At 31.7% G+C, this 16,311-nt stretch overlaps 2 protein-coding genes and 1 long non-coding RNA gene across 9 annotated transcripts; 2 read left to right on the top strand and 1 right to left on the bottom strand.

The window, feature by feature from the left end:
- Window positions 1-12: 12 nt before the first annotated feature.
- On the top strand, window positions 13-2,854 carry LOC105425037 (uncharacterized). The gene is made up of 2 exons (XM_011635579.3): window positions 13-191; window positions 248-2,854. The coding sequence occupies exons 1-2, from the start codon at window positions 13-15 to the stop codon at window positions 480-482; spliced, it is 414 nt and encodes a 137-aa protein (XP_011633881.3). The 3' UTR covers window positions 483-2,854.
- On the bottom strand, window positions 678-10,962 carry LOC105425031 (uncharacterized). Of its 4 annotated transcripts, none has more exons than XM_089081355.1 (7): window positions 10,157-10,917; window positions 6,241-9,773; window positions 4,977-6,070; window positions 4,613-4,891; window positions 3,688-4,473; window positions 3,431-3,573; window positions 678-1,163 (listed from the first exon to the last, which is right to left on the bottom strand). In XM_089081355.1, the coding sequence occupies exons 1-6, from the start codon at window positions 10,392-10,394 to the stop codon at window positions 3,474-3,476; spliced, it is 6,030 nt and encodes a 2,009-aa protein (XP_088937481.1). In that variant the 5' UTR covers window positions 10,395-10,917; the 3' UTR covers window positions 678-1,163; window positions 3,431-3,473. The 4 variants fall into 4 exon arrangements, with proteins under 4 accessions (XP_088937481.1, XP_088937479.1, XP_088937482.1 ...); XM_089081353.1 differs by having other exon boundaries at window positions 3,426-3,573; XM_089081356.1 differs by lacking the exon at window positions 678-1,163 and having other exon boundaries at window positions 2,887-3,573; window positions 10,157-10,487; window positions 10,831-10,962.
- A 72-nt stretch (window positions 10,963-11,034) lies between these two features.
- On the top strand, window positions 11,035-14,197 carry LOC105425010 (uncharacterized). Of its 4 annotated transcripts, none has more exons than XR_016140270.1 (5): window positions 11,035-11,248; window positions 11,339-11,530; window positions 11,634-12,388; window positions 12,779-13,733; window positions 13,800-14,197. It is a non-coding gene; the product is annotated as an uncharacterized LOC105425010 (long non-coding RNA). The 4 variants fall into 4 exon arrangements; XR_016140271.1 differs by having other exon boundaries at window positions 13,070-13,733; XR_016140269.1 differs by having other exon boundaries at window positions 11,634-13,733.
- The last annotated feature ends 2,114 nt before the right edge of the window (window positions 14,198-16,311 follow it).

The following is a 16,311-nucleotide window of genomic DNA, read 5'->3' on the forward strand; positions in this document are numbered from 1 at the left end:
ATTGTAAAGAAAATGGAAGAAAAAATAGATCCAATTTCAATACAAAAGCATGAAACGAACGAAAAACGAGACTCGAAGATAACAATCATTGCAGATGGAAAGGAATGTCCTTGTTACAAAAAAAAAGACAAGATTCATGAAGAAGAGAAAACGTTGCAAGATCTTAAATATTTTTCTGGAAATGATCCAAGGTATATATAATCGGAGTTTATAATTGATTTTATCAGATTTTTTCATTTTTTTATAGATTTCAGCAGCAAAATCAGACACAGAGATGCTTCGTGATGTATACAGATTTCTATCGTTGTCAGCACATTTTAGGTGAAGATTCCGAAGCATGTACTTGGTTTAAACATGTTTTTACGTCCATATGTCCAAAGATGTGGATAAAACATTGGGATGAACTTAGACTTACAGGCAGATTACCTTGGCATAAATATAAAACTCAGGGCGTTTTTCCCGGCAACAAATATGGTGAATGAAGAGAAAGAGAAAGATGTAAAAGAGGGGATCTTTTAAAATCAATCTTATAAAATTAAAAAGTTTTGTAATATTTGACATAAATTAAATGATTATTATGATCATGAATTATTCATAAGAATATAAATATAATAAAAAAATTAATTTATATAAAAGCTAGTATATAAGGATGAATATAATTAAATTACATTTCAATGTCAGAAAAAATATTTAACTTTTATTATACAGAGAGGTACAAGATTTATCAATATGAGGTAACTTATATCGTAATACGAAGAAAGGATAACCAATACAATCATTCAATGATGATTTGTAATTGCTGGACTTTTCTTCTTCTTGATCTTAATTCTTCCTAATAGTCGATAGATTCTTCTATCTTTACCACACTGATTGATCTTGTAATTTATGACACCTTTTTTGTTATAATTGTAAAAAATATACACTGGTAGATTTTCTCTGAACTTTTGATACATATACTGTTCAAAACCCCATGATAGCACTTTCAAAAAAAATATCTTACGAAAATGTAAGATTTTTATAAAACATAACGATAATCTAAGGATTGTGCACTAGAGCCTGCCATGAATGAAGACAACTTACCGATCTTCGGGTGATGGCTCTGCATAACGATGTAATCCTGTTCATATCAATATATCTATTTTCTATATGATAATCGATGATACCTGCAAATGCAAAATCAAAGACATTCGCTTGAAGAAGCAAGGCTGTCAGGGTATGAACATTCTCATATAAAAAATCAAACCGTATTTCTGCGCCATCTGAACAGACATTTTTAGAATTAAATAATTAATTTATCATAATTTATTTTATTATTTATTAATAATTTATTTATTATTTATTTTATATTTATTTAATTTTAGTTGCAAAAATCTGTCTATTCGTTCAAATGGCGCAAAAATATGACTTAACTTTTTATATGAGTGTTCATACCCTGAAAGCTACTACTTTCTGTATACATTTATTACGCGGTTCTATCTCCAAATTATATATAGGATAGAAATGCTAAAATATCTCGAAAACTACTAAATCAATTATAGCGAAAAATATGTAAGAGACAAAGTTGTAGACCTAAAAATCTAATGGTACAAATCTCATAATTCGAATGTATTTAACGAAAAAATATTTTATTACAAAATTTTGAAAAATTCTTGAAATTCTAAAAGCTATAAAAGAATATACAATAAAAAATAAAAACTTCCATTTAAAAAATTTAACTTGATCTTCATATGATCTCTAATTCACTTAAATGAATAAAAGTTGAATTTTTATCATCATTAGACACATTTTTCAGCTCTACAACTTTGCTTCTTACATATTTTTCGTTATAGTTATTTTTCGTTTTCAAAATATTTTAGCATTTTTAAACTTTTAAAGAATCCTATACATATATATAATATACATGTACTATATAATTTAGAAACACACACGTAGACGTAGCGTACACGCACACGCGCGCTCACCCGCACAAGATGGATCAGGAATGGTTGATATAACCTGATTATTCAGCAAAAATGAATTGAAAATATAAAACACAATTTTTTTTCGTATGATGCATCGTTTTCGAGATAATCAAATTTGAAAATTTTTCGAGTATATATACACTTATCTCTTGACTTAACTATATTTCACTATACATGATTAATTTTGATTTTTCTTTCGAAACATTAACACATATAAACATATGCTTTTACTACTTGGTTATGTATAATTGGGAAAGTTATTATTTAAAAGTAATTCTTTTACTTAAACTTAAACAGGAACGATAACGTTAATTACTTTTTTAATACTAAAACGAGATCAGATTAAAAAATAAATTTTCTCATTTTTTTGTTAAATGATCAGTGTAAAAATAATAAAATTTTTTATCTTAAATTCGCAAAACTAAAAAATTTTAAATTTTTAAATACTCAAAATGTAAATATAAAAGATATAGTTTTCATTAAATTCATAAACACAGCAAATTTACACTTTTTTTATCTTCAATTTTCTGTTTACAAATTTTTAAAAGGTTGTATTTATAAAGTCTTTATAAAGTCTGTTCTTGTGATTGATTTCTGATAAATTATTCTTAAAACTATTCTTAAGACGAGTTTTAAATTAACAATAGACTATGGCCGGTATTCATAATCAGTTCTTATATTTAAGATTGTCTTAAATAAGCTCATACAGCTATTATTGGTTAAAATATCTTAAGACGATCTTACCGGCCTATGAATATCGATTGAAAACTGTGAATATACAGATATTGATTGAAAATATTGAATATATAGAAATTATGTCATAAAGTTAAAATATAAAAAGTAATGATGAAAGTAACTGATAAATTTGTTACTGGTACTACAAAAAAATATAACTACATTACCGTTACAGTTATTTAAAAAAAAAAAAAAAAAAAAAAAAAAAAAAAAAAAAAAAAAAAAAGTATGATAATAACAGCGTTACAAATAACACATTAATTCCCAATGTTGGTTGTGTGATACTTATTAATGGATTAAATTATCAATAAATTATCAATGAAATTTTTATGCTGACTATGAATATAATAGATATAACTTAATACTGCTAATACTAGATACTTGTGATGCTTCAATTATTGATTTGAAAATTACAAAGAATAATTTTCAAATCATACATATATTCAATAAATTTTCAAATTAATTTTCTTGGAAATAAAGCATTATATGAAAAAATGTTCAATATATTTTAATTTTTTAATCTTTTTTAACATTTTTTATTTATTTTTAATTTCCTATCTCGTTATATCTCGTTGTCCTGGCCTATCCTGTATTATAAAATATGATTAAAATGTAAAAATTAAAATAATCAAGAAATTAAACACAAACTTATGACATTCACAAACTAACACGCTATCAACTTAAAGTGTGCAATTCACATTGTCACATTTGACGAAAAATTAGAACCACCTTACGTATGTCATGTTGAGTACATTCGGTAGTGTGAAATATATTATTTCAAGTTTGATTCCTCGACTGGTGAATATACTGACAATCCTCATCTCTGCAAATACCCATCATTTCATACGGACACAGGATTCCATAAGGGTTGATGTTCCTGGATGAGAAAAATAACAGAAACCACAAAAATTCTCAAAATTTTTAGTATAATCTACAGATAATGGAAAATTAAATATTGTAACTACTTATATATTCAAAAAAAAAAACTCACCTTGATTTCTTTAAATGCATCAATATTGATACATAAGGTGCAATCGCCTTCATTTTTATCGTCGTCGTCGTCGTCGTCGTCGTCGTCGTCGTCGTCGTCGTCATTGTTGTTGTTGTTGTCGTCGTCGTCATTGTTGTTGTTGTCGTCGTCATCGTCATCGTCGTTGTCGTTGTATCTATCGTTGTTGTTGGCGATAATGATAGCGGCAATTGCGACAAAGTTTTATTATTTTGTTCATCATTTTGATTCAAGGAAGGATCTATCATTAATGCTGAAAATATAGTGAGATCAGATTCGTCTGTTCTCCTTATTTCTGTATGCTTTCTATTTTGTTCTACAGAGATATTTTGATACAGCTTTGGTTCAGAAGAAAACATGTTAGTTTGATTAAGTGGTATAATTTGTTCATCGTTATGAAATTCTGATGCATTTGTTGAAGTTTCTTCCTTTTTTTCTGACGATCGCTTTGGAATCCATGGAATTTGCGAGGCATCCAACAAGGATTTTGACATCATCAATAGATTTTTATCATCATTAAATTGTTCCAAACAAAAAGTATTGCTCTTCATTTCTGCTAGATCGATCGCAGTTGGCTGTTCTTGAAAAGACAAATTCTCCTCAGTACAAGTATCTTTAGATAATTCTAAAACTTCTTGCGAGGAATTAGAATATGAATTTTCAGCATTATCATTAGGTTGGAGTCGCTTCTTCTTGGTGAATTGACGAGTATGATTAGCAATTTCCTTAAGTTTGTCAGTCAAGAGTTGAGCTACTGCCTCTGGCAATCTAAAAGAACAATCTTCATAAATCTTCGTAACTTAAATATATTAAAAAGAAAATAAGAATTTATTTTTTTCGCATACAATATAAAAAATTGATTTAAATTATTATATGTTAAGTATGCATATCTATGGCTCTTGCGTACTTATAACTTTTTCCCATGAGTCGATTACCCAAAATCGAGCAAATTTTAGATAGTTTGAAACACTCGCGCCGTCCAGTGTTAATCTTTTGGCGTGCGGATGAAACCTTTGGACTCATACTGCTAACACGATTGCGTTGTAACTGTAATCTCTCTTCGGCTATTTTCAATTGTTCCTTAAGTTTTCTTACTTCGTTGGCTAGAGTAGTCTGCAAATCCTTTTCCATGTCCCATTGACGAAGATTTCCTGACATTTCTGCTAAATGATCCAAGACCATATACCTATACCATATACATAATTAAAAAATTTCGTAGTGAATGTGACTTATTATTACAATTTGTGTCTCTATTTCAAATGTGTAATTACCGTCTCGCAACTAATTGATGCTCGGTTTCTCTCAAGTATCGCTCTTGCTCCACTTCCGAAAGATTCATCAGAAAATCCAATTCTGTTTTAACATCTTTTTTAAGTACATTCCAAATGTCATTTGTATTACTGTTATCAACAGTTATGAAATCAGATTTACGAGAAGCGTTATTATTATTATTGTTGTTTGCAAGTACAGACATTGAAGCATTGTTATTAATTTTATGTTGACATTCAATTTCGTATTGGGAGAACGGCATTGTGGTTTCTAGCGTGTCTTCGTGTTCTTGTTGACTCGAATTTGTAAATGAATTTGAAAGCTTCACAGTAGATATGTTGGAAAAAATGCTAGAATTACTATTACTTTCATTATTTTGATCTTTTTCGTTTAGAATTTCTGTGTTGACATCAGCCGATTTTTCATTTTGGCTAGTGCTTGCCGTTGTGTCATATTGCAAAGCTGGATTTTCATCTATAGTAACGACTCGTTCAATTGTATCTGACTTTAATAGTACTTGCATGCATTTACGATTTATTTCGTCTTTGTTTAATGTACTCAATACAGATTTATGTTGCTGCTTGTCTTTCCTTGCTGCAGACTGTTTCTCACAGGAATTTTCGACTGTTTTATCTCCGATATGACTTGAAGAAATAACATTAGTAATCCGAATGCTGAGATTATTCAATATCGTTTTTTTGCTATTTTTAGCTTGTAAATGTGCGGAATTGGTATGTTTAGCGATATTCTCTGATAATTTTTTATCAGCAGCCATACAACATATGTTTGATTTCGATGTGTTTTTCATCAAATTGTCGCTTTTTTTTCTGATCTCCGTTAATGTTTCTTGGGAATTTTTTTCTGTTTTTAATTTATTCTGATTTTGTTTAATATGTGTTTTCTTTTCATATAGTAGCAAAGATTTTACTGATGAATTCGTCGCTACGTTAGTATTTGACAATTTATTGCTGCTGCTATTATTATTACTATTGTTACTTGCTACTTTTTTCTGTAATTTCAATTTTTCACGCTCCAAGATCTCCTGCTTCAAACGACGATACTCCTCTTGCTGTGATGCAGGAAGATGTCTCACAGCCTATAACAAAATAAAAAAACCTTGCAGAATAAATTAGGAAAGTTTCTGTAAATGATCAATATCTTCTTCAGTAAGATGAATTCTCAAATTATATTTAGATACTATTAATCTTTTTCTAAATTGTTCTTACTTGCATAAAAGGACAATTGGATAATACGTAATCGCCTTACCAATGGAGTGTGCATATTAGATGAACTGTTATCCGTTTGTGATAGGTCTCGTTTTGTCGCCTGCATGGACGAATTGAATGACTTTGCTGCCGCTGTAGATTCCTGTTCTGTTCTCACTTCACGCAGAAACTTATTTAAATTCTTTTCAAAGTCAGTGGAAATTTCTTGATGCACTTGATCCTTTTTCGTAAGTAAGATAGGTTTATGTTTCTCACCCTCGGACTCGCTGTCCGTATCAGAGTCTAAACTTATTACAAATCGTTGAGTATCAGATGTGTGCGACATCTTTGACGCGCCAACATTAGGCCACATGTTCTCGTTAGACTTTATACTATTATTGAGTTTCCGCAAATTCAGTCTTCTTTGCACTATCATATTTTGATATCGCTTTGCGTTATTCACTACTTTCGTACTCGTGAGTGTTTTCCTTGCCATTTTTTTCGGTGGCCTTCTCGTAGAATCTGTGCTACTGATTCTTTTCCTACTGTAATTTTGCGCCGATATGTTGCTGATCTTTTTTTTTATCATTTTTGATGAAATTGGCAAAGGAGCATTATTGCTTATTGTGGATGTTTCATTAGTCACAGATGGTATGATACTTGCCGATGTTGCAGACGTCTGGACATTCGTTACAGCAGAATTCATAATAGGAATAGTTGGAGCAACTGAACTGTTGGTATCTGTTGACTTGGTTCGTTTCAAAGAAGCCAATAAAATGGCTCGCAATTCGTCTTCGTCTTCGTCGATACTTTGTCTTCTGTCGCTAGCGCCTTTCGTTGCATCGGCGACTTTATTAAGTACATCAGAATCGAAATTGTCAAACACAGAATTTGTTGACAAACAATGGGATTCGATATGTTTCTCATGCGAACATTTGACGGACGTCGGTAGCATTGCGTGATCGTTTTTTTCCACGTTTTTCTCTTCTACTGTAATGTCACTAAAATTGACAGACGACTTCCGAGTATTAATGGCACCTTGCAATTTCGATTTTTCATTTCCTATTGGATTTTCCTTCGCAACATAATTGCTGCTCTTACTCTGATTAGGTTCGATTTGCTGGTTTAACGTAGATGCGTCTACAATATTTCCATCCTTATTTATCATACTAGTATCTATACATGGGTTCTTTAAATTCTCAAGCAATCGCACAGCATCGAGACTTTTGCGCCAGTTTTTTTTAACGCATTTGCGTTTCTTATGTGCCAAAACGGTTTCACTATTCGTAGACAATGCATCTGTAGCGTTAGGATGCCCCTGTTCAATTATTTCGTCTTGTATTGTTTTTCTTTGACCCAATATATCATTATTTACTGTCTCATTTATTGTATTATCGAATGTGACAGATGTCGACAATACGGACGCAGATTTTTTCGCTACTTGTAATTTTACTGATTTAACTGATTTATTGATTTGACTAGCATCTACATCTGTAGCGGTAATGATCACTGGTTGCATTTCGGCGCTTTTGAAAATTGACTCTGAATGCGTTTCAGGTTTCTTCAGTGGCAAAGGTTGCTGTAGCTGTTTATTCAGCAGAATTGGCGCAGGCACTAGCGTCCTGTTGATTAATGTAGGTATTTTATTTACATCTTTAGTAACGTCTGGGATACCCTGCATATACAGAGGTTCCCGCATAGTAACTCGACACGACATTATTTCCTTCGGAATATACTCTGTCAACAAGTTCTTATCATTATAGACAGGAGAGTCTAACGAGTTTACACCATTACCTGAAAAATCGTTGATCGTTATCAATTCATTCGGTGATACCGATTCGGCGCATTTCATGGGATATCTTGTGGCTATTGTTGTCGGAACATTTGAAACAGAATATCCGGTCTGCGTTTCGTTGGCGGACTTGTCATTTCTAAACGCAGAGTCCATGTTCGTAAATACCATTCCATTTTTAATAGGTTGCTCCACAATTTGTTGCATTTGAAACGGAGAAGCAAAAATGCCGTGAGAAGAGACGGAAGACGCAGAAAGATCTTTGATCATCGGAAGAGCATGTGATGCATTTAACACAACATCCGTCGAAAGATAGGTTCTATTTTGGCAACAAATGCCATCTATTAAATCACATATGGTATCATCGCGAGGATTCTCAATTTCTTTTTCAACATTTGAATAAAAGATTTCATTATGTGCATGATATTGCAATTCTTGATAAGGCAAATAGGCCTCGTCGTAGAGTGGTGTGCCGCTATTTGACGCGATTTCGCCCTGAGCATCGTCAAAGATCGGACTATCGATCGTTTCATTTACATTAATGAACGACACATCGGACGGTTCAATACCGAGTAACATCGTGTCGATAGGCACGTTCTCGGTAATCTTATCAGTCGGCGAATATGGCAGCTTCTCTTTTTCTCTTTCAATATCCGTATCCAGCTCCATATCCTCGATGTGATTACTATCGTGCGACGGTGTGCATGGCGGCGATGCATATTTCAACAGTTCATTGTCAGGCACAGGTATATTATCGAGAAAACTCTGACTGAATGGGCTTTCACTGCGGGTAGACCTCCTGGGCACTCTGATACCACGTTGAGCCCTTTTTTGACATTTCTTTATGACTGCTGAACGTAGCGCGATCATGCGCAGTTGCAAAGCTTCTTCGTCCTGATCATCATTATTCATTGTTGATCTTTTTTCTGATTCTACATCTGCAGGATGATCTAAGGATCTATTAGATTTCTTTTGCTTTGTCTCCAATGCTTTTTGTCGTAGCAATGCCAAGTCATCCTCATCATCAGCATCATTGACCATTTCAGATTGTACTTCTAATTTTTCCTTGGGATGTATTCTATTGCGATTACCACTGCCAGATCTTTTCAACATGTTCAACAATTTCTCTTTCAGCGATGATGACTCTTTACCTTTGTTTATGCTTGGCTCTGATGCATGTGTACCTATGGAATCCAGATGCTTCACCTTTTTTAACAATCGCGTCAAATCGCGTTTATCAACGTGGGAATTAATAGATGATGCTGAATCTAATTTCGATAGTGGTCTCTTCACTGTTCTTATAGGCGAACGATGTCGTGGATTACGCTTCGGTGATCTGAACTTCCGTGGAGATCTTCTTTTCAATACTGGTGACCTGGAATGATTCAGTGAGGATCGGGATGATCGAAACAATGATTGTGCTACTATGGGTGATCTATATCTTCGGATCGGTGATCTCGGAATCATTCTCGATCTGCCATTCGATTTATGAGGCGGACTTCCTGTCTGAATTTCTCGATATACTTTCATCGTGCTGAGCTCTGGCATAGTCAGATCAACTGAGGATGGAGAAATTAAATCGTCGATACTAAGAACTTCATAATCTTTTTTCTTTTTTTTCTTTTTAACTTTGGCTTTTGTTCGATTAGATGCATCTGTGAGACCAACAATTTCCATATCACTGTCACTGGAGATTGGTACTAGATCATCATTCTTCTCTTGTAACATTGTTATTGTGTGCTTCGTCGTAGAGCATCCCGTTTCTCTAACATGGTGACGATTTTCCTTTCCTTTAGCTGGATCTTATAAAATAAGATTAACTGCTACTTGATTAAAAAACAATATACTAGTGATAGGAAAATATAATTATTGTAATTCTTTATATTCGTCTATTGATAAATATATTCATTATATTTCAAATAAGACTTTTTTTATCAATAACTTATGGCAACTTCATAAAATTTCTTATAATATTCAATTATATATTACAATAAAAATATTAAAAACAAAAGTACATAGAATATTGTAATAATAATAAAGAAAATTATGACAACATAAGAATCCTCTGTTTTATATATATATATATATATAATATATGTAATCTGGCGCGCGCGCGCGCGCGCGCGCGCGTGTGTGTGTGTGTGTGTGTGTGTGTGTGTATGTATGTGGCTTAGCATAAATTTACCTCTTCTATTTTGGTTTTTAGAATAATATGTCACGTTACACCAGGATGCACACTCGCCCCAGGACTTGCAATCAGGACACGCGCGTGTTTTGCTGATGACATAGCTGCTAGTCAAGTGACCCATGCCGCCTTCCTCGGATGAGCTGACATCCTCCAACGAGATCTCGCCTTCCTCTTTTTCATCATCCAGGATGTCGATCGTCTCCGTGCAGCCGCTCGATAAATCGCTCGCCATCATTCAAACTTACCCAGCAATGAAAAATGCAACTTTCGTGTCCAAGTTATTACTTCTTAACTCCAAATTCGTTTGCGATGCAAGAACACCTTAAGACTTGAAATTAATTACACGAATAATATATGTTTGAAGACAACTAAAGTTTTCGAGATTAGCTTATCTTTTCAACAGGCGAACTAATTCACAAATATAGAAAGAGAAAATACCTAGGGAAATTTGCGTATTTACCACGTAGTTATCGTAAATACTCGCAAATTTTGTGTACATAAAAAGGAAAAAAAAGAGGCGAAAGAGGCAAAAACCCGTGTAAAAAAAATTGTCCAATATCTCAGATGTACGCGATGGCAATAAATTTTGTTTCAACGAATTGAGTAGCGTCGAAATACGACTAATTAAGATGCACTATCAGCAGTGAGCAATGACTATGTTGGTTAAATACCTTTAACTCCCTCTTGTCGATCATCCAACTAATCGACGATATTTGGCAAGGTTGCAAGGTACTAGAAGCATCGATACACTAAAGGAGCCTTTTCATACTAACGCTCATTTTTAGCGTCAAATAGATCACGTGATCAAAAGTGTCCATTCAAACTTCACTATTTTGCATCAGCTTTTACGTCGAGCGTCTGTATGAAAAGGCTCCTTAAGGCTGACTTAAGCTATGATTTAACGTAGTATACATATCCATATATTTCTTTCACTCCCATCAGAATAATTGAAAACAGAACGCGAGAAAATCTAGATATCAATAGTTCGCCGCTAACGTCTCCTACATTTTCATGTAGCGTGAAATATCCAGATATTAGATTTGAGATACAGAGTATTGACAGTTAACCAATGCTGCATTTGTAGATCTCGTGAGTACAAAATTTGTGTATTGTAATCGAGAAATATTAATTTTTTTTAAGAGATTGAAAAACTAAAAAAGTGATTTATATAATTTTCAGTTTGGTACTTGGAATGGAGAGCAATATAAATTTGTGTGACGAGCATTTAGCGGAAATATGCGGTAATGCGGCCTTGTAAGTAATAACAGAACAAATTAGACGGCAACGTGTTGCTGCAATGTATGAGATTCTAAAAAAAAATGGCAAAAAAAAGGGCGTACAATAAAAAACGATATTGGATAGTCAATACGAGTAATCGTCTTAATCATCTTATAGTCTTAATAGTCTTATTTAATCGTCGTCTATTAATATTTTTTATATTTTTATATACTAACTTCGTTAAATTCTCCGTTAGGCTCCATTTCGAAACCTCGCGCTCACATATCCCATCAACATATCCCATAATGGAAAAATCGAACTATCGGCGATCATAGTCAGATAAGAAGAAATATTGGTGGAGGGGGAAATATCTGGATATGCATATCTATATGAAATCGCAGCTTTGTGCTGACACTTAACGCTCATTTTTTTTCAAACTAAATCACGTGATTAAAATTAAACAGAATAGTGAAATCTGAATGTCATTTTTGATCACGTGATCTAGTTTGACGCTAAAAATGAGCGTCGAACGTCAGCATGAAAAGTCAGCCTAAGGGCCATGGCACATAAAAAAACTTGAGCAGTAAGGAAATCACGTTATGGATTTGTTACTGCTTATGTTACTGTCTTGTGTTCTCGATTGTGGCTTAGTATAAGATAAAGCTGGCATTAGTATAAGATAAAATGACTTATGGCTTTTGTTTATTTTAAAAAAACAACTAAAGTTTACATTATGCGCATGCAGCAAATAGAATTACTATCTATTATTAGTTTTCAAATTCGAGTACTTATCGCATGCATATGTGGCCACAGAGCATGCGCGTGTGATCACAAAGCATAATCATATCGCTACACTTCAGTATGAGAAATTTCCTAACCTGAATAATCGTCAACTTTAACGATTAATATCTCGGTTTGCGAGGCAGAGCGACGCTTATTTCTCCCGGATTCTTTCATTTCATGCAAAAACGCATCGAATTTTATGGAAATTGGAGCTGAAGCAGCTAAATTGTATAATTACCTAAATTACAATATCTACATTTTATTTCTAAACATCTTAATTAAAAAATAATAATTTTTACATTTTTCTCTTTAGATCTAAGTTATGGTTGAAATTTTGTAATAGATCTATAAATACACCTTTAGAACAACTATATAAAAATTACGGAATTTGCAATGAACATTTCATGTCATCAATGTTCTTAAATAATTTTAAAAATAGGCTTTGATCGCATGCAATTCCAACACTAAATTTTTCAGTAAATGTAGAATCAGAAAGTAAAAATTATCTTTAGCTTTATTTAATTCTGTGCTAAATTTTTATATATAGAGCATTTTACTATATGTGATATAATTTCAATTTGTGATTAATAAATTTACATGCAAAAAATGATATATTAGGTTGTCGGAAAAGTTCGTGCTGTTTCTCCGATAGATGGCTTTGGCAATATAAATAATAATGATATGAAGTAAATTGATATGACTTCTATATATCATTTGAAAGAGGATACTGTGCTTAACATTTTAAAATATTTTGATTGCACAGAATTGCGTTGTGTGTGTGTGTGTGTGTGTGTGTGTGTGTGTGTGTGTGTGTGTGTGTGTGTGTGTGTGTGTGTGTGTGTATTGCAATCGTGTAAAAATGGACTACAAAAAAGAACATTTTCGGCATTTTATTATATTATCCAAAAGACAAAAACATTGCGGATGCAGACTTCGAAAGATATGTACTATGTATAGAGAAAATGAAGTCATTAGTGAACGCACAAGTCGAAAGTGATACGCGCGTTTCCATTCTGGAAATTTGAATGTGACTGATGCTATTCACTCTAGACAGCCATCCGCGGATATATGTCGATGATCAATTCTTAGCCATGGTGTCGAATGACCGACATTTCACGACGCGAGAGATCGCAGAACATTTAAATATTCCACCATTCAACTGTCGCCGACCACTTGAAACGCTTGGGGATGGTGAACAAGACCCATGTTTGAGTGCCATATATATTGACTGAGCGGAATCTCATCAACCGAATTTCCACATGTGATTTGTTACTAAAGCGTTACCAATCCGACAATTTCCTGAAGCGCATGATTACTGGGAATGAGAAATGGATTTTTTACAAATGTCTTGCGAAAACGGTCATAACAAAAGCGACGAGCTGGCCCAAACTGTGCTGTGGCCAAAGCTGGTTTGCACCCGAAAAGGTGCTATTATCGATTTGGTAGGATTATCTTGGAGTAATTTATTACGAGCTCCCGCAAGATCAGACCGTCAATTCTGATAAATACTGTGCCCAATTAGAAAAATTGAAGCGCGCTACAGAAAAACGGCCGGCATTGCTGAACAGAAAAGGTGTTGTGTTTTATCACGATAATGTGAAACCATATACATCTTTACAAATTTGTCAAAAATTTTTAGGTTGGGATGTTTTGCCACATCCACTATATTCTCCCGATATTGCTCGGATACACATTTGTTTCGCATTCTACAGAATAATCTTCAGAGAAAATCACTTCTGTGGAGGACATCAAAAAGCATCTGGACAACTTTTTTGCTCAGAAGTCCCAGAAGTTTTACGAGAAGGGAATTATCGGAATTGCCGGCACGATGGCAGCAAATCATCGATCAAAATGGAGAATATATCGTGGATTAAATAATCGTTTCAATGTTTCAATTTGATGTCTCATTTTCACTTCCAAAATGATACGAACTTTTCCTAATACAACCTAATATATTTATGTAAATGTAAATATAAATGTAAATGTTTGTTCTATTTAATTTTTGAATTATAATTATATTTATATTCTGAATTATAATTATGTTTTAATATTTTTTAATAAGTTTTTCTATTTATTATCAAACTAAATTGAGATATAAATGATTACTCGACTATTTTTTATCAACACATTATTGGTTTTAATTATATATAAATACTTTTAACATTTTTAAAAATATTTTTATGAAATATTCAAACCTGTTCTATTGTTTTATTAAATGTGAAAATGTTTGAAATATATTCTTTAAATAAAATGAAGTTAAAATAGATATTATAGATTTACTAGAAAAAGATATAAAAACAGAAAACGTAAATAAACCAAGTACATCTAAATCATATGAATATTTAAACACAGAAATAATTAATCTAGATACTGAGTAAATAAAAACATTTGTTTTATTTAATTTATTACTTAATTTTTTTATTATTTCAAGAAAATAATATGAAAGACCTTGAACATAAAGATATCGAAATTATTAATCAAATTATGACGACTAAACTTGTCCAAACTGAATCAAAATTAATCTAATAATACTCCAAGAAAAAGTTAAGATGTAAAAACATTTATTTTCAGAAGAAGATAAACAGATTACAAAAAAAGTTAAAATTTTATGAAACTAAAACAAAAAATTATTTATATTTGATGATTGGAATTTACATTGCGACAAATTTTTTCCGTCATAAATAGCTACATTCGTTAAAATTCAAGTACAACTTCATAGACAATCTACACAAGGAAAAAAGTATTCTATGGAATTTAAGCAATTTTGTTTAAAACTTAATTTTTCTTCACTAAAAAGTTATAAATTATTAAGTAATCATTTTTGTTTACCTACTTCAAGAACACTTCAACGTTCAATACAAAATTTAAAAATTTCATCAGGGTTACACGATTATATATTTAAGGTTCTAAAAAATAAAAATAACTTTAGTAATGTTGATAAATTCTGTATTATGTATATTGATGAAATGCTGCTTTAAAAGCAAATCTTTTTTATCATATCAATCTCGATGAAATTATTGATTTCGAAGATCATGGACATGATAAATCTTTTTTATCAGCATGTAGCTGTTATTATATTGTGAGGTTTATATCAATCGTGGAAACAGTCGCTTGCCTATTTTTTTTTTAATTCTACATTTAAAACAAATAATGGAAGTTATTTTAGAAGCTATTGTAAAATTGCAAAAAATTGGATTAAATGTAGTTGCTCTCATTAGTGATATGGGTAGTAATTTTGTACAAATGTCGGAAAAATTGAATGTTACAAATGAACGACCATATTTTGAAGTAAACAATAATAAAAATTTTATTTTTTTATCTATCACATGTTTTAAAAGCAGTTCGCAAGAATTTTGCCACAAATATTATTGAAATAGATTCAAAATGCATTTCTTGGTCTTACATCGAAAGTTTATAGAATATAGACAAAAACAAAAATAATCGGTTATCATCTAAATTAAGTGATTCACATATACATTCAACAAATTTTGAAAGAATGAGAGTCAAATTTGCAGGTCAAGTTTTAAGCCATACCGTCTGCTATTTTAAGAACTTTTATTTCATTAGATATGTTAGCAGAAGATGCATCAAATACTGCTACATTTATAAAAAATATGAACAACTTATTTATGATATGTTCAATTCTTCAACAATACAACACTTAAAAAATATAAAGAAGCGTTTAAAGGTGATGAATTTTAGATTAAATTTTTATTATATATAAAAAAATATTTTTTAACATTAAAGATTTACAGTAAATCAAATAATAATATAATTAATACAGTAAAATCTTTAAATTATGGATATTAAATATTAATAGTTTACTTATGGCCATATTTGCAAAAAATGATGCCAGATGTAAAATTTAATTTATTTTTATTTATGAGAGATTTCAATCAAGATCCTTTGAAAATTTTTTTGGTAAAGTTAGATCACTATAAAATTTTCTTTTTAAAAAAAGATAAAAAAAGGGTATCAAGTATAGTAGACGCTTGAAAAAAAAAAGAAACTGTTGTTAACCAAGTTAAAAAATAGAATCTAATTGACAATATCTTTTATTTTAAAGAAATAGAATCTAAGTGCTACGTATCTTTGTATCTTCATTGAAGATTCTTTTTACTCCAATCAATGTGGTAGTAGTTTTAATTCTT

The sequence above is a fragment of the Pogonomyrmex barbatus genome, unplaced genomic scaffold, assembly GCF_055798465.1.
Source record: "Pogonomyrmex barbatus isolate J1 unplaced genomic scaffold, ASM5579846v1 scaffold4, whole genome shotgun sequence".
NCBI lineage: Eukaryota > Metazoa > Arthropoda > Insecta > Hymenoptera > Formicidae > Pogonomyrmex > Pogonomyrmex barbatus.

Bases quoted from the DNA above. Each gene is read 5' to 3' on its own strand.
- LOC105425037 (XM_011635579.3), top strand. From the start codon at position 13: ATGGAAGAAAAAATAGATCCAATTTCAATACAAAAGCATGAAACGAAC. The intron at 192-247 runs GTATATATAATC...ATTTTTTTATAG, and splicing joins TTTTCTGGAAATGATCCAAG to ATTTCAGCAGCAAAATCAGA.
- LOC105425031 (XM_089081355.1), bottom strand. From the start codon at position 10,394: ATGATGGCGAGCGATTTATCGAGCGGCTGCACGGAGACGATCGACATC. The intron at 9,774-10,156 runs GTAAATTTATGC...TTATTTTATAAG, and splicing joins TAAAAACCAAAATAGAAGAG to ATCCAGCTAAAGGAAAGGAA. The intron at 6,071-6,240 runs GTAAGGCGATTA...ATTTTGTTATAG, and splicing joins CTAATATGCACACTCCATTG to GCTGTGAGACATCTTCCTGC.